At 41.2% G+C, this 22097-nt stretch overlaps 1 protein-coding gene across 2 annotated transcripts in view; it reads right to left on the minus strand.

Annotated features, from left to right (window-relative positions):
• LOC146856857 (CD63 antigen-like) overlaps positions 1-22097 on the minus strand; it is a 52569-nt gene that overhangs the window by 10114 nt on the left and 20358 nt on the right. Inside the window, exons 2-6 of one of the 2 annotated variants that reach the window (XM_085646770.1) lie at positions 14247-14435; positions 9941-10015; positions 4791-4886; positions 2366-2521; positions 807-890 (exon numbers count right to left, since the gene is read on the minus strand). In XM_085646770.1, coding sequence (XP_085502896.1) covers positions 807-890; positions 2366-2521; positions 4791-4886; positions 9941-10015; positions 14247-14435 — 600 coding nt within the window. The remainder of the gene's footprint in view (positions 1-806; positions 891-2365; positions 2522-4790; positions 4887-9940; positions 10016-14246; positions 14436-22097) is intronic. The other variant, XM_085646771.1, reaches the window with a different exon arrangement.

The following is a 22097-nucleotide window of genomic DNA, read 5'->3' on the forward strand; positions in this document are numbered from 1 at the left end:
CTCTAGGAGACTGAAGAACTTTCCACCAAGTTTGTCCACCTCCTGGGAGACCTTCATTAGTGCTTTCATGAGGGATGTAACCAAAGCAACCATAAGACGTTCATGTCCCGCTATCTGTAATGGATTGGTTTTGAGCTATCATCTGCCCCTTGTTCTCATGAGTTTGCTTCTGGGATGTCCTCACTTTGTTGTCAACTACCTGTAATGAGTTGTGTTGCATTCTTATTTTGAATGGGCTGGGATAAGAAAGAAGAGTAAGTAGTGCCCCAATTATGTACCAGTAATCTGCATTACTCCAAGTCATAGTCTTCCTCATCAAGGTCCTTCATTCCCATCTTTCATTCAGGTTACCACTAGGGCACCAATGTTGCTTGTTGATGAGGATGTCTCAAGAATGATCTCCATTTGTTGGACCCTGGCATGAAAGAGTTGTGACTAGGTGTATTTGGATGTTTTCCTCAAAAGTCTAGGGTAGCTAAATGTTTTTTGTTGGGCGAGGTAAACTGCACCATGCAATGCCTGGAACAAGACGACTAGAACCTAAGTAAAGTTATAAAAATGACAGGTAAGTGGTAGAGGCATCACTACTAACAGTGCAACCTAGTGGCAGTTTAAACAAAAAATATAACAATCTTAAAGACTTAATTTAGGTAGGCAGCTATTAGGGTAGATTGGCATTGCTGTAAACCATGTCACTGCTGTAACCATACAATACAGTACCAATGCCACCTAGTGGCTGCAACTCTATACACCAAAATTTAACAATAGAATGGTATTACTCTAAACAATGTTTGACACTGCGATACCTGCACTATTCCAATGGCAATTCCAATTGCTCCGATAGAGCCAACATGCTGTACAATCCAGACCTTCAGCTTGCTAACACACCCCTGGAAGATAAACATCATTGGTCAGTGTTAAACTTTACACTAATTCAGTATAGTGTATTATTCAAGGACATTACAGCATGGCTTCCATCCAGCATAGATTTCCACAAGATTATACTAGTCGCAGACACAGGTTAAGATTCAGTCACTATCACCCCCGTTTGGAAACTTTAATGTTATTGTTTAATGTAACAGACACATATGTTGCTCAGAAGCATGAAGCGGTATGCCATATTGGAGTACCCACATTCTGACATTGTGGGAAAGTCACTGGAGGGGAAAGAAAAAAGTTAGGGAGACTCCGCACTCTGAGCTTCCAAAACATTCATCCCCTGCTGGGGTCTCCATGATATTCTTGACAGTCTGATGTAGCCACTAAAGACCAATGCTTGACATGGGTGCTTGGGGTGCTCAATTCAAAGACCACAATTCCATGAATTACAGCAATAAATACCTTCAAGGTCCAAGCCAAAGGAATATAATAGTAAAAATAGACTAAATAACTGAAAAAAATAAAGGGTTAAAGTAGAAGCTCTAGATATAAAAATGTAACTGAATTCCAATAGAATTTACCGTTTGGGGGAATTAAAAGAGTGGTTTATTAGATAGTCCCTTTAAAGTTTAAGACCGTTAAAGAAAGGCAGACACCTGAAGATGACAGCAATGTAAATTTAGCCCTAAAAATAAAATATCACTTGAAAAAAATAAACGTTATCAATTTGAGCAATTATGCATTTGAAGAAGCCGGCGAAGTGGCTTCATCCAGCAAAGGAATGCTCACATGAGAGCTTTCCCTCTATGAGAGTTGCGTAAGAGAAGGCCCAGGTGTCCCCTACCCTGCACCGTCAGTGCATCTAGTTTTGGTCAATTCTGATCCCTTCCAGGTCAGTGCCTGTAGAAGACTCCATTGTGTAGAGCCTGCAGGTACTAGTCTGTTTCTTGTGGTGGTGGAATCTGAGAAGGTGCACGTGACTCATACACAAACTTGCAAAAAACAACGTAGGTGACAAATCAACTAGTACATTTCCTCCATTATGCTATCACTAGGTGCACTTAATTCCACTAGTGGATTCATCTGCAGATTTAGCATTTCCTCCAGACATCAAAATTATCCATGCTCCTCAAATTCAACGTGAGGCTCTAAACCGTCTCATTAAAGCGGTTTGTGATAGGATTAGTTGGTGCAGATGATATTCAGAATTTTAGATGACATCTTTCAAACCTATACCTGGTAGCGCGTTTCAATTCTCGAAGCTTTGCTCAAATGAAGGATAAGCAAACCAGAATATGCTGTTAGTTTCCAATATTGTTATTCGCAGTTGTTGCACAAAGCTACAATGGAAAAAAGTTCAGGGGATGCCCATTAGCACACAGTCCTAAATTAGACCAAACAAAATAGGATAACGTCATAGCATAAATTATATACATATTATTAAGGGTACAATTACTTCATTTATTCATAGCTGGTGCAGACAAACCTGTGTGTATACGTTTGAAAATTGTCCATTTTCATTCGCTGTGGTGTTGCAGGCGATCTGATTATTCTTGCAACAGGAGGATGGAATAGAACCACTAGACAGTGTAAAGGGGCTTGAAGTCCAGTCCGAAGAATTCTCAGCACCACAACACTGAAACTAGATTGGACAATGAAAAGAGTGGTAAGGATTTCTGTAGTAAAATGGACGCCTTTTATAGCAAGCATTTAAATAGGTTTATTAGGTTGGAAGGATTATATTTAAGGGCTGGTTGACTGATGTGCCTCAACCAAGTAGTTTAATTGGTTATGCCGTCATTTGGAAATGAAGCCCTATTCAGCACCTTTCATCTGATATTGAAGACAGAAGTGGTCAATTGCCGATGTCCAAATAGTGGGTGTAATCGCTCTTTTCCTAAAACCATCTCATATCTAATTCTCAAATACAACTTAAATTTATTACTTGGAGGTACTTACATGCAATCAGTGCTAGTCTGTATATACTGAATATTACATGAGTTCTGAGTTGTTGCGCTCTGGTACTTGATGTAATGTTTGTATGTGTTTACGGTTTACTAAAAACATGGTGGATCTTCAGACACATTTAAGGAGCCAACATCACCTTTACTTGCAATTATGTTTTGTCTCCAAGAACCAATCTGTGTGTCTGATACAAACAATAACTTTAATAGTGTTTTTAGGAGGTGCTTTAATCTTGATACTTAAGAAACCACTACTTCTTTGTTTGCATTGGGTTACTCCATCATGCCTAATGGACCACTTTGTGAACTATATATTGGACCTGAACAATTTAGAATTCTCTAATTTTGCCACCAAGTTTATATTTAGGACATTATATCTTAAAGCAAACTGTTTACATAGATTTAATTTGAAATCAGATCTGCTTGATATCTAGTCTACTCTAAATGTATATTGATTCATGCTTTACTTTAGGTAAATAACGTGTTCTAGATAATCTAGTCAAGGTTTATTTACTCAAACTTTGCATGGATCAATGGATTTCAAACTTTTAGATTCCGCATCCCTCCTCTTATAAAAGGGCTCTCCAGAATGACAAACATTTTCTCATAAATATTCTATAAAGCTAACAGCTCTGAGCATATCCTTTTTATAAATGCAATCAAATGCACGATTGTCAACATGCCAGTGGCAGCCTGGACTCTAAAGGCTTAGGTGTCCACAGTGTGAGCCTTTATTAGAGATTGGGTGGTGAGGGGGTTGCGTGGCTTTCAGGGCTATTTGGACTCATTCATCCCTCCCACATGCTGACAGCTACATCCAGACAAGACATGAGTGAGTGAAAAAAGACATTATTAAAAGGAGACTATAGCGTGGCTCACTGCCAATGTTTCTCTGAATACACAGCATTGTTGTATGCATTATCTTTGGCTCATTTCCTTGGGGGCATGTTCCTCTTGGCCGCAGCCTGGTGCTACCCCCGGAGATCAATTCCTGCCCAGCTAGTTTGAAGACCTCTGGTATAGCTATTGGCACAGCCAACTAGCTCTTAACCCTCTTTTTTTGCATGTGCTTAATCTACAACAGGGGTCTCGAACCTTTTCTGCAGTAAAAGCTACTTATGTTCAATAAAAATCATCCTAAACTACCAATATTATTAGAGTTTTAATTCTGACAACATCAGACAAGATACATTAGTGGCTGCCATATGCAAGAGGACCAGCAGTGTGGGTGCATAATGCAAGGTTCTCAGTAGAAACCTAAAAAATACTTTGATAATGTGGAATGCCTGTACATGGCTAAAACATAAGTCATTGCACCAATGCCCTTGTACCAAGTTAATATTAGCAATAAGTCATCCTCAAACATCAGCTCATGAGTTATGAATATACACACATTTTCATCTCAAATACACACTTTTAAATTTTAGTATGCATATATTAATTCAACCAAAAAACAACGTCAAATTCAGTAGGCTGTGCTGCACACAGGGGAGCTACTCACAGCTAACTAGCGAGCTACCAGTAGCTCACAAGGTACTTGTTGGAGAGCTTGAGCTAGAAGATTCTTCTTCACCAATGATGGCCCATATGTTATGAGCAGTTGGTTTCCCACCCACAAGGGTTAATTTTAATTGTGTATTGTTGCTATTCACTTATGGGTATGGTTAGCTTGTTACCGGTTTCAAACTCATGGTCTGGCTTTCCATTTATGAATGTTGATCATCTTAAAATGGCTCATGCAAAGACCAACACTTTCCACCCAAATGTAACCAAATAGGCAAAACAAAATGGTGCCACAGGAAAAAACATTAACTTTGTAGGTCACACCCTTGGTGAATTAAATTTTACTTAATTACTTAAAATTGATATTAGAAAACGATTACAATCTTTATTATTTCTTCTGGGGGCTGACCACTTCGAAAAAAGAAACCGATCACAAACACCAACCTTTCGCTGCAGAACATCAACTCCTTCAGTGACATAATCATCAACACCATACTTGTTGATTATCTTTTGGAACTTTTCCAATATGTCTTTGCGCAGCTGTGGGGATAGAAAAAACAATTTGGGCAGTAACAAGCCAAAGAATTGAAAAACACTAGTCATGTCAACTGGTTTTCAATTGTCACCGTTTAGAAGTTATGCTGTGGCAGTAAAAATAAATGGGTCCCAACAATACTTTATTTAGACCCATTGTAGAACTAAAAACCAATTTATACATTTATTACTGCAGTGCTAAGGTAAAATGTGAGTTTAATACCACAGTACAGCAAAATTGACATTAGAAACCGTTTAATACCTCCCAGATTGCATAACACAATTATTCTACAAGGGGAAAACAAATATCCTAATGTTGGCCTGAACTAATTTAACGCAATGGTTCCTGATTCTATACCATTTGCTAAAATAAAAACACATGGAAAATACCATGGCATAAACCATAAATGCAAATGTGCAGAGTAGAATCTGGTATCAGCATTGTTAGCATTTGCCTCCTGAGTATCATGGCCTCTTCCCCACACTCAACAATGGTAACAAATAGCATATTGCACTATCCACAGCTGCACATATATTACATTTAACACAGTGATCACTGTGTAGTTCTGGTTCAGCCACATTTTCCATTAAAACAGTATTTTTGATTTGCCTATAAATGTGGCTAATGTAGACAGATCTGCATCAAGTTTGGTTCACACTTCGAATAAGCCTTCAAAATAAAAAAAATGTGAGCTAGAGGGTTTTTAGATAGGGATCCAAGATACTGTCTCCCTTAATACATCAAATACACAAATGCCCTACAACACAAATGAGACCCCAGTGTTGGGAAAATGGTACCTGTAATTGAATAGTCCTTATTCTTTGTACTGGGGACATATGGACAATGATATCCACAATATCCAGATACATTGCTTTTAAACCATACTAATGCTACCCAAAATAAAGGAAAACCGGGGTGAGCCTCATCTAGTTTTTTTAAAAGTTAAAAATGTTTTATTTAATTTTACAGCAGAGATACAGTGGAAAATGAAACTATCCCACAGTAGGAAAGGAAAGTAGCACCAGGGGGAGGAGGCTGTGCATAAGATGAAATAGTACGCGATCTACAACAAGGGTTGAATGGTACATTGTTTAGGGGATAATACATAGGCTAAGATGTAAGTATTGCAAACGTTCTACATTGGGAATAGAACAGTAATGTATATATTGAATAATACATAGGCTGGTGGAGATGAATATTGCAGGGTTACACATTATGTCATATCATGTCGCATGGAGTGAACTACAATGCCGTGCATACATCTTATACATTAACCTTTATACAGACATGCGTATTAGAAACCGGTAAGTTAAAAGTCAAGTAGAGTTACTACCTTAACATCTATGATATATTGGAACGCATAGGGGTGAATAAAATGGGTATGTCTCATAAGTGAGGGAGGATAGTGGCGCATATGGCAGTAGGGCCTAGTACAAGGGTGGCTGACGAAGCATAGGCGAGTTAACTACATGGAGAACAGAGTGATTTGAGGGTGGAGGTGAGTTTACCATTGTGATGGTTATGGTGGTTTATAGGTAAAGGCATTTGTGTCCAGATCGAGCACCGTGAGTGTCTCCACGGGGAGGATTGGAGAGCAATGTTGTCACCTCCTCTAAGAAATGCTAGCCACTGACGCCACTTAGAGAAAAACTGCTTTGAAAGTTTTCCAGCTGTTTAAGATTAGTTTGCAGGCTAGAGTAAGCATCAGGTCCAGGAGGAACCGATCATTGTCATTTTTGATTTGGGAGTCCAAGGGGCCCAGTATAATGTACGAAAAGTCTTCCGTGGGGACGATTTTTAGGGTATGTGTGATGAATTCTAACACTTTAACCCAATAGTCGTGGAGCAGGGGGCACTCTAACAGCATATGTGTAAGGGATCCCCCGTGTTTGCCGCAACACCAGCAGTTGAGGTCTTCTGTAAGGCCTACCTTGAAGAGTCTAGCGGGCGTCCAATAAGTCCTATTAATTAACATGAATTTAGTTTACGAAAGGGTAGGCTAAATTTTATGTGGAAAGGGAAACTTGTTGATGGCTGGCCAATTGAAAGCAATATTTGATTTAGTAGAGTCGGCTTCCCACTTCTGTTGGTTAAGAGAGGGTTTTGGTCCGATAGGAGAATTTGATTTATGCATGAGACCAGGTGTCCTACTTTGGATAGGTGACAGGAGGGTGGCGATCGAGGGGTTATTCCCTGATATTTTCAATTTGGTAAACCCTACCTTAAACTGAAGGAATTTCCAGAAATCTAGGTTAGTAAGATTGAACCGATTTTGCAGGGTTGAGATTGGCATAGGTGAAGTGTTTTCGTAGAGGTCTTGTACTAGATTAATGCCCTTGTGGGACCAGTCTGCCCAGAAGAATGGAGCACCGTCAATTTTGAGTGTATGGTTGTACCATAAGGACAATAGGTAAGATTGTTTTATCTTCACCTCCATGCAGGAGTCAAGGAGTAGGATGGCTCTTTTGGTGTTTTGAATGATGTTTCTTGAGTGTGGTAAATGGGATATGTCCATCGTAACTAATGCCGCTAGAGGAATATTCTGTATGAGGGACTTCTCTATCACCACCCAGGGTGGTACATATGGTGGATTGTCCATAAACCAGAATGCACCCTGCTTGCAAAAGAAGGCAGTTTGGTAGTTTCTGAAAAAGGGAAGTGAGATGCCCCCTTTAGCCTTGGACAGCTTGAGTTTTTTTAATACAGATTCTGGGCTTTTGGCCCTGCCATAGGAATTTGCTGAAGGTTTTGTCAATGTTTTTTAAGAATTCATCAGATAGGAACATAGGTAGTATGCTAATCAGATAATTGACAAGCGGGATTATCATAATCTTCAGGGATTCTGCTATTCCACACCATGATAGGAATTTGGGAGACCAGTTATCTAGAAGTGTTTCATGTAGTTTTATCTTCATAAAATAACAACGTTAGGATAATATCAAAGTGCTGCCTCCAACAAGGTTGAGCCCATCCTGGTTTATAGGGTCAGGGCGAGAGAAGCATGCTACTAAGAATGTGGTTGAAAGCCTTTAAAAAAATATGAGTCCTGATCCGTTACAGGTACCACTTTAAAAAAAAAAAAACACTGGTATCTTTTGAAATGTAGGATATTTGTGGTGTATTTGATTAACTTGGAATAGTCAGTTAAAAGCCAGCTTTAGCCAAATGTTGTACAGATCTGTTGCAGAGGGGAAAAAAGGAAGGGATGTCAAAAAAGAAATTCAGTGTCCTAACCGCTGCATGTATTTACATCTGACTTGCCTGAAAGGAGAACTTTACCTAAAATGCATATCTTTGGTCTGCTGCGAGTTTGTTGAGCAATTTGAGAAAAAGGATTAAAAAAGCCATAAAGGGCTTCCAGTTGAAATGGGAATTTTTCTAAATTTGTTGATTTTTGGTTTTCAAAGCAAAAGTGAAGGCTGCTTTTCCAAAGGCTGGACTCATGGAGAAATCTTTCTTGCTGCTAACATTACAAGACACAAGCAACAAACCTCACGCCTCCAAGATTGTTTTTAAATTTTAGTGTGGTTGAGGATGGTTTAAGACCCTCAGTGGGTCATGCCCAAACACCACACTGGAATAAGAAAATTATGCCCATGTGCTTAAGTCCTCAGACTATTTCCAGAGACCCTGGAGTCAGCACCCAGAATTGTACCAGAAGTACACATTCGACAACTAGACCGGAGTCTAAACTGTGGCATGGAAAATAAATCTGCAGGGGCAGTATGAGGCATTAATGAAAATACAAAATATTAATTGATCTCTATGTAGATGTCCCCTCACGTGTGCACTTGCATCAGGTAGTCTTGTTAAGGTGGGGGGGCGGGGGTAATTTGGGAAGGATACCTAACTGAGTTCTTTTAAATCGTGATGTCAACTGCCTCTTACGAGACCTAATGCATGTAGTAAAGGCTGTTCCTTCTGGAGTTTTTGCATTTTCAAAACTATATTTAAGATTCTGATGGCCTGCCAGCTCTGGTGTAACCTTCCGCCACAATAAAAAGTGTGGTAAGCAGATTGGAGAATGTAACTGGAAGCAATTTTTTGAGAAATATTGCACAGTTCAGTGTATAACAAAGTACTACAAGGCATAGCTGGTGTCCCAAGGAGTCAGTTCCAGGGCTACAGTTTATCTCAAGTTTCAACACCAGTCCTTTAACTCATGGAGCCAATCTAACAGCCTCACCAATACTACTACACACCCAGCAACATTCCACCTGTGACAGGCATTACTATCAAAAGGTAGGAGTCACAATTGTGCATGTAAAAGAAAATTAGGCAACCTATGAACTAAGCTATCGTCCAGCATTCCAATTTCCAGAAACAGTTGTAGATTGTAGTAATATTGTGAAAGGAATTTAAGACCTTGAACCACAACAAATCCCTGGACATGTTTCGGCTTGGGGACCACGCCTTGTCCTTCACACAGGCTGAATCCGGAGGTAAAGACAGCCTTGGCAATCTTTTTAATAACAGCACCATAGGTCACAAAGTGAGTGAACAAGCCTGCTGCTCCCTGTGAATTCGGACGATTTAACCCCACTCCTTCCAGAGTGTTTTTGTTTAAAATGTGACCACATAATTTTATAGCACCATTTTCCAAATACATTTGATAAATCAAAGGAACTTTTTTCCTCCGCAGCAGTAATTCTAGTGCAAGCTGAATTAGGTCACCAAGCTACAGCAGTAAATAGGAGCTTGAAATATATGTAATGCCGAACTGGGGGCTCAATGCCACAGCAAAAGCTAAAGTATTAATATAGCTGGTGAAAAAAATCAAGAGTTTTGAAAGCCATCTACTGGAAGGGCAAGGATGCATGTGGGCTGAATTTAGGTACTAAATACACAGACGAAAATTTAAATAGCCGTCCATTGCCCTAAAAGAGCCAGCTAAAAATAGAGACTCAGGGAACTGGCCCATATTGAACATTTACTGTAGAGTGAATGAATAACCATTTCTTTCCATCTACCTCAATACCGACCACCCATCAAATGGTAACCATTTCAACCACAAAAATTCACCAATTAGTTTATAAAATCCATGCCAGAATTTACTTACCTTATCTCTTAAAACAAAGGCTGAGATGCCAGCAAGAATTTCAAACATGAAGACAATTGCCAGCATCACTGTGAACTAGTATAAAGATACAAAATAAATTTCCGGTAGTACGATACATTTATTAAAAACATCGGAACAAAAAACGTGAGAGATACGCCTAGGCAACATTACATTATTCTTGATCTGTATAGTCACATCGGCCAGTTTCTACTGAATACTGGATACTAAAGGCTACACATTCCATGTGCAGGACAAGCTAAATTAGATCAGTCTTATTTTTAATATGGAAACAATTTTATAGAGCCGACCTGCACCATAAGGCATTTTCTGGTTTTAGATAGAACTCAGTGGTTTAGGATTATGAACTGGTTATGTATAATATCAACCTTGTTGTGTTTACAGTTGTTTGGTTACTGGCCATTATTTATACTAAGACCAAGCACAATCCCCTCATATGGAAGCTGTGAGTAAAACCCATGTATTAGATGGGGTGGTTCTAAAGCCTTAGCTCAACCATGGGTAGCTGTGGCTTTGAGCTGTCAGGCCGCAACTAAGAAAAGTGTACAAAGCATTTAGAAGTACCAAAACAATTGAATAAGAAAAACACATGACAAAAAAGAATATCTGAACCCAGTTTATAGAAAGTTATTTTCATGAATTTTAGACATCAAAACGAAAAATCCACCAGAGGGTTCTGGAGATAAAAAATTAAGCAAATTGCAAATCACTTTCACTCGCAATACGAACAAGCATTAGCAACTAGGTTACTTTGACACTTTTTTGTAAAGTTGCGTTAAACTACTACGGCGTCCTTTGGCTGACCAACTCCAGCAGGTAGCAGGTCTGGGGGGACCAAAAGGCTTAGCAGGATGGTTATTTTGCAGTCAAAGCCATCTCCAGTGCAGTGCAAGGCAGTGTTAGTCCTCTTTGCTAGGCCAGGAGCAGCAGGTGCAGCCCAGTCTTTGGAGCAGCCTCTTTCCCAGGTCCAAGAAACAGCATAACACTCCTTAGGACCTCTCTTCAGTACAGACCTGAGCAGAGGTCTGGGTGCTAGGAGTGTGACTTTCATGCCCACAACATGCCCTCAGGGGAGGGGATGACTACTAGCCAATGGGCTGCCAGGTTCCTCCCACCTGATGACTACTTCCTTCAATGTGTGGCATCAAACTATCCCAGAGTGCAATATTCTGCCCACTCCGAAGATGGCAGAACCCTTCTCTTGGTGTGGAGCTTCAGAGCCCACCCTGGAATTGTGGTTATCTTAGAGCTGCACACTCACAGGAAAACCGGTTTGGCAACTGTTTCCTCCTCTCTATCCCCAAAGCCAACCTGCTGACCAGAACAACATTTGCCTCTCAAAGGCAGCTTCCCCTATGATGCTCATCTTTTGGGCTTGCACTCAATGTGGCTTTCTTCCAGGTAGAGGTGATAAGTCTTCCAACGGCAGGTCTCTATTCTGCCCATTCCTGGGAGCCCTTCACACTTGAGGCCAAAAGGCTGTCTTGTGGCCAGCAATTGTAAATGGGCACTGGAAAACTGGGGCAACAGAGTGGCAACTTTGTAAATTTCCGTATAGTCCAAAGTTAAATTCGACTTGGGCATCAAGTCAAGTTTTATGAAACAATTCTTTTGATATCTTTAAATATCAACGTTGGTAGTCCCATTCAGAAGTAAGCACTATTGAGCTGTCAGTGTGTAACTCAATGGGGCTACTAACCTTTTTACAGTAGGAACAACAATTTTGGGGTTTTACAAGTTAGGGCACAAAAATACATATCCTCCTTTTTAATACACAGCACCCTGCCTTAGGGCTCGACATGCCTACCTTAGGCATGGCATATTAAAAAAACGTAGGTCTGGAATTTCTCAAAGCAAAGTCGAGTTAACAGTTTAAAACTGCTGCACTAGTCTGCCATGGTAGGTTCAGAGACATGTTTTACTTTGTCGCACTCAGTGTGGCACTATAAGTGCTGCAGCCCATGAGGAACATTTTAACTTACAGACCCTGGGTACCTCTGGTAACGTATACTAGGGACTTCGAAGTAAGTTACTTCATGCCAAATGGGGATAAGCCAATTATACATGAACTAAGGGTCGGAGCACTGGCACAGAGGTCTGCTTAGGAGGCCACAGTGTACTCAGTCAAAAAAACAGCTGCATCAGTCCATAACAATGGGGGTGACCATGGAAAAAGAGGCATTCCTTACAGAAGTTGACCTTTCTAAAGTTAGGTATTTGGAACAATCAATACGAACAATTCAAATCATTTAGTAGATCTCTATCACATATAGCAAAAAGTAGAGAAATGGTCTCTTGATCTGTTTTCTAATGGGAGAGCAAATCAGAGGTTTAATCAAAACCCTTGACGGGTTAAAGTTATAAATGTAATGGGCAAATGTCCAGGCATTTTCCCCCACCACACCCCAAGGTCGAATTGTAGGATGATTAGAAACAGGACCATCCAGGTAAAATGTCATCATTGGAACAGTGATGGCTTATATTGGCTTATAAAACCAAGCATTCCCACTTGTATCTTACTCTAATGGTGTGCTAGTCTGTTTTTACTACAACATAAATATAGTATTGATCGCAACGTTCACATATGGGCATACTTTGTGCAATAAAGTCAAGCAAGATGCCTTCAGTAGAGTGGTTAGAGTAGAAAGTGTACCATTTTCAGAATACAAAATACATTTTTCATCCAGAGATTGGACTATGTTATTTTTAGACAACAAACATGACATGGACCTTTTTGGGGTTTTGGGATATGATATTTCCTTCAACAATGAAATTGAGTAAATTTTATATGTACGTCAATAAGGAGAAAAGACTCTTAACTTCCTATACATTAAATCTTGTTTTTATTAATCTGAACCAATTGATTACAAAGCCCGTTTTCATTTGCAATGCACGTTTTCATTTGCTCTGAAAACAGGCATTGAGCTTAATCTGGCTGCAATCAACTTTAATTCCGCGCGGTACAACTCTACCAATGCTACTACAGATATGTCTGGTCCATATTTTGTAACCACGGCGACCACAACACAAACACCTTACAACCACTACATATATTTAAAAAAAAAAAAGATTTAAAATACATTTATATTATTTAACCTAATTCTAAAAGGTAATCCAAATCCTTAATTTCAAACAAACTAAATTACATGAAATATACCTAACCGATCCATAATATTAGCCATAGCCCCACCATTAGGTGAAATGAAATTAGTTGTCAACATTATCCTGATGCCAACAAAATCCACAACACTAATTTACATTGCTGTTTTCTTATCCCATCCATAATGTGACCCACAAATTTCATTTTATATTCATATTCATACCAACAAGCTAGTCCTTTTTTTAAATGTTAATACCATTGTAATTATCCTTAACCCAACCCAAATGGTAGCCTCAAATTTTAAATATTTCATATTTGTTTACCTCACCATTCTTAATTCTATTCAATGTATTCAACTTAATTTAATGACCCTGAAAAATAATTATTATTTCACTCGTTCAGGTCAGTAGTATTCTTTATAGTGGTCATTAATGTAGTTGTTACATGAATGTAGGGGCATCAATAATGTGTTTCATCAATGTAGCAGTGGTGGCCGACACAGGTAAGGAGTGGTTACCGGGTGGAGTGTGCGGTTTGAGGGGGGGGGGGTTAAAAAAACATAAATTAAGACTTATCTGCTGCTCCGGGTGCCCAGCAGTCCCTGGGGCAGCATCATGGACTCCCCATCCAATCCCCACACTGCTCTCATGAAGGACAGCAGTGCAGGGATTGGCCCGAGCGGGCTGGAATAATGCTCGCTCAGGGAATATGTACTGTTTCTCCAACCCTGTTGTTGAATAATAAAGCTGGGTTGGACAAACACAAGTGCGGCCGGCCTGAGATGGCCAGCCAAACTGACATGCACATTTAATAGTGCACCTACCACTTCTACCCCCCTCCACCCCCCTCCCATGACCTGGGCCCGCCCCTCGTTGCACACGCTGGCTCAACCAGCAGCTGAAAAATAAAATAGTAAAATATAGTTTACTTTTTCAGCTGCTGGCTCTGAGCCGGTGAGTCTACGCTCCACCGTAATTGCGGGGGAACTGCCACTGCAATGTAGTGGGGATTTACCTTCTATTTGGGCAAAAGCAAGTTTGTGTACACCTTTATAAAAGACATTTACGTACGATTTTGTATGACATACTCCAAGTGTGAAAGAGTTCGAAATTGCCCCAAGTGAAACTCAAAATAAAAACATGCACGACTCACTCCATTATAGCAAAAGAAAACAAATATGGACTTTACCGTTCTTATCATTCCTTGATGTTCATTGAAAACAGCCACTGCTCCGAAGGTTGACATCATGAAGATCAGGAAGCCCACAGCAGAGAGGATCAGAGGCGCTGTATACCACCCGTCATTGAGGACTATGTTAACATCGAACAGTTTAATTTGGCAGACCACTCCAAGACCCATCAATGCAATGCCGGTCACCTTGATCACATGATACAAGTTGTATAATTGAGAGCAAACAAATTAAAGTAAAATTTTATAGACAATCTTCAAGTTTTTACAGTATTAACTTTAAGCAATCACAGCATTTATTTAAGAAAATACACATTACTGATCTGTTCCGCTCTCAAAACGTTTGAGGTGGAAACACAGCTAGGGTTAAACAAGTAGGACAGGCCAAAATACTTTTAGTTTCAATGTATTCAAATCAATTTTATGTGAAGATCTACGAAATGGGATATTACTCATACTGTCCTAGGCCATTGTTGATTAACTGTGCCTGGCGGATCAGACTTACCAACCTACATCTGTTAACACTATAACCCTGCTGATTTTCTCTCCTTGGTCAGTGGACTTTATCTGTTGCTTGAGAGGTAGGTGGGACTAAAGATGCATTCCATGTCTCAACAACAGGGTAACCAATTAGTCACACAATGAAATGAGGACAACGAGGATATAGTGTTTTATTACAGACTGAGAAACAAACTGATATAGATGAGCATATTGTAGAATATATAATATTGCAAGAATGAGCCCAAATCTAATAAAATTCAGTCTAAACAGGAAGCACACCAAAAACTGTTGCTGCAAAACAAAAGATAAGAAAAAAATCTGAAGGTGTATTTGCATATTTTGATCCTTCTGCCAATTCATTAGTATTTCAAAAAAAAAATTCAAACCTTTCCTACCCTATATTCATTTTAGGGAACTCCAGATAAGCTATGGGAATCAAGGAACAGCGGTCAGCATGAAGGAGTCTTTTCTAAAAGCACTCCAGTCTAAAGAGCATAGCATGAAGATACAGAGTAAGAAGTCACCTAGGAGGTCTGTACCTTAGTAAACCCTAAAAGTCTCTGCTCTCCAACGATACATCTATTAACACACAGAGCATTCAAGGTAACTTGTGTTCTCAATTTCCAGTATATTTACATAGTCCTATGCAGAATTTAGCAACATGTAGCTCTTCTCCCAAACTTTCAATCGAGCCCATGCAATTGTCCTAGAGCGTCCCTTCTCTGCTATGAGAACTTGTCTACCACCTCATCTTCTTGCCAAAGATTCCTCCTGTACCTTGCTATCGCTACAAACAAACAATGACTTGCTCTAACAAAACATAGTATCTGTACCTGCAGAGGAGAAAACATTAAAGAAAAACCATTCTCACATGAAATTTAACATTGAGATTCAGAAGCTTAAGGCCTTTGGCTGGGAAACAGCCTTCACAACGAAGTTGAAGCCCTGCATGCCTTTACCATGCAGGCTTTACAACGCATGTGACACTAATACGCAAGCCATTATCACACGTCTTTACAACAAATATTCTTTTACCACTCATGCCATTATAACAAATTGCATTGTAAAGGCATGAATGGTAAAGGCATGTGAGTGGTAAAAGTTTTAATGGTAAATATACGTAAGTACTTAGTGCCTGATTAGAGGTTTGGTGGTTTGATGGGTCACTAAACCCCAGTGGCGGTGCGGCAACTGCAGCACAAGTGGTCCGACCACCGTATTTTGACTTTGGTATTGCACCCCCATATCCCTGGCGGTCTTGCAGCAGTCTGAGGCCACAATATGCAGGCAGTACAGCTGCTGCACTGCCAAGCATATTATGAATTTCCTCACTGCCCTCCTTTTCATGGTTGTGAGCCCGCCATGAAAAGGGTGGTGGTGAGGAAACTCAGGGGGCCCTACAGGGTCCCCTGGTGCCTCAGTGAAAGGGGATGCATGCAGGGGGGTACCTGGTGTGCCACCTGTCTTTCTGCACCCCCTGTTCCTGCATGGCATGGAGTTTACAGTCCATGCCTTTATGGAAGGTGCTGTGGTGGTCCAGGTGGTGTGGGAGCAGGGTGGTTGCATGCCGCTCCCACACCGCCAAACTCATAATCAGGCCCAAGTATTTTTACATGCATACATATATGTGTTTGTATATACATATTCATACACACACACATACATACACAAACACATACATACACACATATATTTGTACGTCTACACATACATTTTAGAGAAAGGTTGTTTTCAGGGATTAGGGTGGGTATGGGTTCTTGGGTGGTTAAGGGTATTTTTAGGGCTTAAGTACATGGTGTGCCCCCCTGTCGTTCTGCACCCCCAGTTCCTGCATGGCAAGGACTTTACAGTCCATTTCATACTGGAACGTGTTGTGGTGGTCCCACAGCACTACCTTTGTAAGGCTTTCCTATGAGTCTTTGAAAAGCAGTGCCGTGGGCCAGCTGCCACAAGTCTGCCCACCTGGATTACTATGTGTAATCTGGCGGACGGTCTACATTGGAATTCGGCAGTGTTGGAGCGGGGTGGTTGCATGGTGTCCCGCTCCCACACTGCCAAAGTCATAATCAGGCCCAGCTGTTTTTACACACAAACATATATGTGCTTGTATATACACACACACACACACACACATCTATATACACAAATGCATACACGTGTGTGTATATATCTACACATACATATATTTTAGAGAAAGGTTGTGTTTAGGGTGGGTATGGGTGGCAAGGACATTTTTGGGGTTTAGGGTGGGCATGGGATTTTGGGTGGCAATGGAACTTTTGGGTGGTAAGGGGGTGTATATAGATCAATCAAAACTCCAGTGCTACCATCTTATGTGGTCAGTGGGCCCTGACCAAAGGCAATGATGCAGTTGTATGGGCTGCAGTCTCTTGATCACAGGTGAAGGTTGATCTTCAGCAGGGGTGGGTTTGGACACTTACCGGATTGCTGTCCTGACCACAGAACTTCGGTGACCCTGTGCATCCTTGGCAGGCATCTTAAATCCCTTGATGTAATGGGTGGTCAACATACCCACACTCGTCATCTCAGGACTGTGTTCACTGATGGGCACCCCCTCTTTCAGGTGTATCCACCCCCACTTCTCGGTGGTGGACTAATGATCTCCTCAAATGAGGTGCTGCTGATTATCTAGCACCCCCACTGTGTTGTACGAACCAGGACAGATTGCAGTGTTTTTTCTCAAAAGAAATAGTTTTCATCTTTAAAAGGTACAAGATGGGAAGTGCCCAACATAAACAATACAAATGGCAATTGATTTAGAAAGTACTGTATTTTTAAATACCATAACAAATTAGCCTGTTGAACATCAGGCCTGTGAACTGAATGGTAGCACCTAATCCCACTGAATACCCGCAACCACATGTATGTGTATCAAAATTCAAGATTGCTCGTCTATGGCTTACTGATGGATTGCACATATTATGGGGAGGGTGGGGGTGGGGGATCTATGGAGGGTCTGGGTGTGGTAGAGGGGGTAGATAAATAGCTCGATTTGTCACCCAGCCAGAACAAATCTTTCTATGTTTTTTCGGGAAACTCCATGCCTGGAAGACTGCGACTTCGGCACCCATACATCTATCCAGGGCTTTTTTCTAACCCTCGGTGCTCGGCGGAGCAGTTGCCTTCGCCAATCTCCTCCATACTGTTGGAGTAAAAGCAGTCTGTGGTCATGTGGAATGGTCCATGCCAGGACACGACCCAGGCAGGACGTGATTCTCCGCCAGAATTGTTGCAACACCTCGCAGCTCCAAACCGTATGTAAGAATGTGCCCACAACGGAGGGACTGGTTGACACCCATTTTCCACAAACGGGTTTGGGTATAATATGCATGGTGGAGATATTTAAACTGGATAAGGCGGTTTCGTGAGAAAATAGCCGCACTCCGGGGACTAGCTAGGGCCTCGGTCCAGTCATCGGTTTTAGTAGGTATGTCAGTCTCTCAGGCATCTCTGGTCTTATGTAATGTATTTTGTCTGTGTGTGGTCAGAGTTTGATAAATGTGTCTGATCTTACGCACCCCCAGGCTCCAATTGATAAAAGGCCCTCACGGGGATGGAACTCCAGTAATTCTTCAAGTTGACGAATTTGGGGGTCAGGTAGTGTCACAATTGCAGATATTTGCCGAACTGTGATTTATGTAACTGAAACTCCAATTGTAGTTGAAAGGATTTAAGCGTGCATCCTTGCATAATGTCGCCCAATGTGGAAATTTTAAGACGGTCCCATTTGTGAAAGCCTGTAAGGGAAGAGACAGTGCGTATGTACTTACCCTGCCATAACAGGGTCGTTTGCGTCAAGCGCACCATCCAGCCTATGGTTTAACCATGTATCGCCATAATTGTATAACTGTTTTACAGGCTGGAGGAAGGGTATCAAGATTTATCTGACTATAAAGGAGTTTCTGTAAGGAAATACACTCCATTGCCAATCGTTCCACGGCATAGGCCAGGTCTGTTTGTGAGTTGTACCACCACTCATTAATAACTAAGAGATAGGATGTGGTGTAATATGCATATATATCTGGCGCAGCAGTACCTCCACAATAGTTCAACTGTGTACATGTAGTTAATGCCACCCGGATTGCTTCGCCCAGCCATAGAAACTTATTAAGGATTGCATTCAGTTGAGTGAACCAAGAGCGGGGAATTTTATGTGGTAAGTTCTGTAGCAGAAACAATAATTGGGGCAGAGAATCAATTTTGAAAATGGCTGACCGGCCATATAATGACATGGGTAGTTGTGACCATATTGTGGTTTCCTCATGAACGGCAGGGCGGAGATGGGTGATATTATGTGACCACTATATCGTAGGGCATGAGGAAATAAATATCCGCAGATATTTGAATCCCTCATTGACATTGGCTAGCTGCTCGGCCCAGGTCCCATGACCCTGGTCCCCGCACACAGGGTAGAGCACCGATTTTGAGGGGTTGGCACCCAAGCCCTCAGTTTCCCCAAATACCCGGAGGATCTGGAGAATCTGGGGCGATAAAGGGTCTGTCATGAAAGAGAGAACATCGTTGGCATATAATGCAATTCTGTCGGAGCATTCATGTGACTACTCAAACCCTCGAATCAGCGGATCCTGTCACACCCAGGCAGCCAAAGGCTCTATGGCTAAGGCAAATAATAGCAGGGAAACATGACAGCCCTGCCGCATGCCCCAGTGAATGGGAAAGGGAGTTGACCAAAGTCCGCCACCCGCACTGAGGCAGAGAGGTCCGTATATAGCAGTTGGACATACGCTAAAAAGCAGGGTCCTAGATTAATGGGGCGCAGGAGTTTGAAAAGGTATGTCCAACTTAAGGAGTCGAACGCCTTGTTAATGTCGGCCAGCAGAACAGCCGCCGGCCGGCCCAAATCTTGCGCCCTAGTGAGGGCATTATGGACCCTTCTAATGGTATGCCATGAACAAGATCCCGCATGTATGAACAAAGGCGATCAGCAAGAACTTTGCCAAGTAGCTTAGGCTCAAAATTGAAGAAAGAAATGGGAAGATATGAAGAAGGATCTTTGGGGGGGGGTGGAGACCAGGCTTTTGGAACTCCAAGATTTCGGTGTGAGACCAATCCATGGGTATAATGTGCTGTTCAAGTGCCTCGTGGAGTGCCGCTAATAAGTGTGGGCCTAATGTTGTCATGTGCGGCTGTATAAAAAAAATCGTTGGGGAATCCGTTGGGACATGGTGTTTTACCGGGATGGGTATTGGTCAGTGCTGCTCTGATCTCATCTAATGTGACAGGGGCATTTATTAAGTCTCATCTGAGACTTTACGAGGGGGTATGTCTGAGAGGAATTAGTCAATAAGGGCATCGGATATACATTCCTTCTGCTGATAATGAAGCATAATATGTAGCGAATACTTGTACTACTGTCTCTGGGGATGTACATAGTACTCCTTCTGCATTGCTTAATACTGGTACTGGGATAGAGGCCGTCTTGGCCTGGCCTAGCCGATGAATAATTTTACTAGACTTGTCTCCCCACTGAAATTCTGTGTTGTGTTGCCAAACAGATCTCATGTGTCTCATTAGTGAGCAGTTGGTGTATTTGTTGTTGTGTTTGGAGAAGGTTGTGCTGTTATTCAGGGGCAGTCCCTGTTGCTACTTGTAGTTCGAGAGATCGTTAACTGTGTTCTAATTCCAGTATTTGGACTAGGCGTCTGTGCTTTTTGCCTGTCTGGAAGCTGATGCCGACCCCCTGGATTGTAGGTTTGAGAGCCTACAATAATTTGACGGGGCCCTATCGGTGTTATTCGATATATCAGATAGCAGTTTATGCACCTGGGTGAGCCTGACAATACACGCCAGCACCAAGGCAGGCACCCTGATCTAGCAGCTGTCAACCTGTAAAATGGTCTCTTCACCCACACTACAAGAAAAATGACATACATGGGACCTGAATAATTGTAAGCAATTCTGCGTATATAGAGAATTCTTGCTGCGATGACAGCAAGAATTTTTGGAGGGTGTGATGTCATTCTTTATATATAAATTTCATCATTTATATGAAAACACCCATATCACTTGTAACGCAAGGTTACCAACGTAATAAACTGTAAAGTGAGTCAGTGAGTCAGTGACAAGGTGACAAAAGTGACAGAATTGTGCATAGCATATACAGTGATCAAATACAGAAACAACTTTTCATGTACACAATATACAAGAGGAGGGCCAGTATCAAGGAAAATCACAATGACACCGTTTTCACGAATAAATCAAAATATATATGGAAAACAGGTCTTGAACTGGTCCTAGCAGTTATCGTCGACGTTTCAACCCAGTGTAAGCGACATTAAATCGTCATGCAGGGTCTTCATCAGGACATTAAAATAAACAATGGCAACCTGCAAGGGCAAGTAAAGTACGTATCAATATAGTATATGCGATTTTCCTGGATACTGGCCCTCCTCTTGTATATTGTGTACATGAAAAGTTGTTCCTCCAAATCTAGCGTCACCGTGATTTGTACTTTTAGATTGTGTGGTCAATTCTGGATTGATTCTGTATTTTTTTCTTGATTCGCTTGCATAACAAAGCAATTGTTTTACTTAAACCCGACAGAACCATTGTTTTCTTGTAATAATCTTACCCAGGTTCTGAGGGACACAGGGTCACCCCATTTGCTTACTCATTAGCAAAGAGATCCATAAAAAAGTTATATCATCACTGAAATCAACAGTAAAAAACAGCCCAACTGGCCCTAAAACAAGCCCACAACTGCTAAAAAAAAACAAAAAAAAAAACATTAAAAAAAAAAACATCCCATTTACTTATCTGTCAGACCAGCTCTTCACGTTGTGAAGAAGGTAACCTTAGACTAACCTTAGAAAAGTGGGCACCAGTCCTACTTTTTCAGTCACAAACTCCATTTACACAGAGTTCAGTTATAGGTGTGAACGGTTCAATTTTAAAAAATTCACCAAGTGAATGTAGAGAAAACAAGGGAACAGGACTTTTCTATCTAAGCACCCAGGACCCAATTCTGCGCCAGTTTAATAAAGAGCTGAAGACACTCGTTGACCGTACCATTCCTACCGACGCTGTACATTGTAACTCTGTTTTTAAGCTAGGTCTGCGCTATAGTACTGCATACATACACATAGGCAGTTCGATTCTGTCCTCAGTGGTGGCAGGTGTAATTATAAAGTGGTGAGGCGTAACATTAATATACAATACAAGGGCAGAATAGGTACTTGGGAACCAAAGTACAATGAATCAGCAGGAATTGTGGAGGGTAATTTTAAAACACCCATTCAAACTGCACAATTTAATAAATAGAAAAGCAGGCAACTGTTACTGCACAGTACACAAAGGAGTGAAACAAAA

This window comes from Triturus cristatus, chromosome 3_2 (genome assembly GCF_964204655.1).
Source record: "Triturus cristatus chromosome 3_2, aTriCri1.1, whole genome shotgun sequence".
Taxonomy (NCBI): domain Eukaryota; kingdom Metazoa; phylum Chordata; class Amphibia; order Caudata; family Salamandridae; genus Triturus; species Triturus cristatus.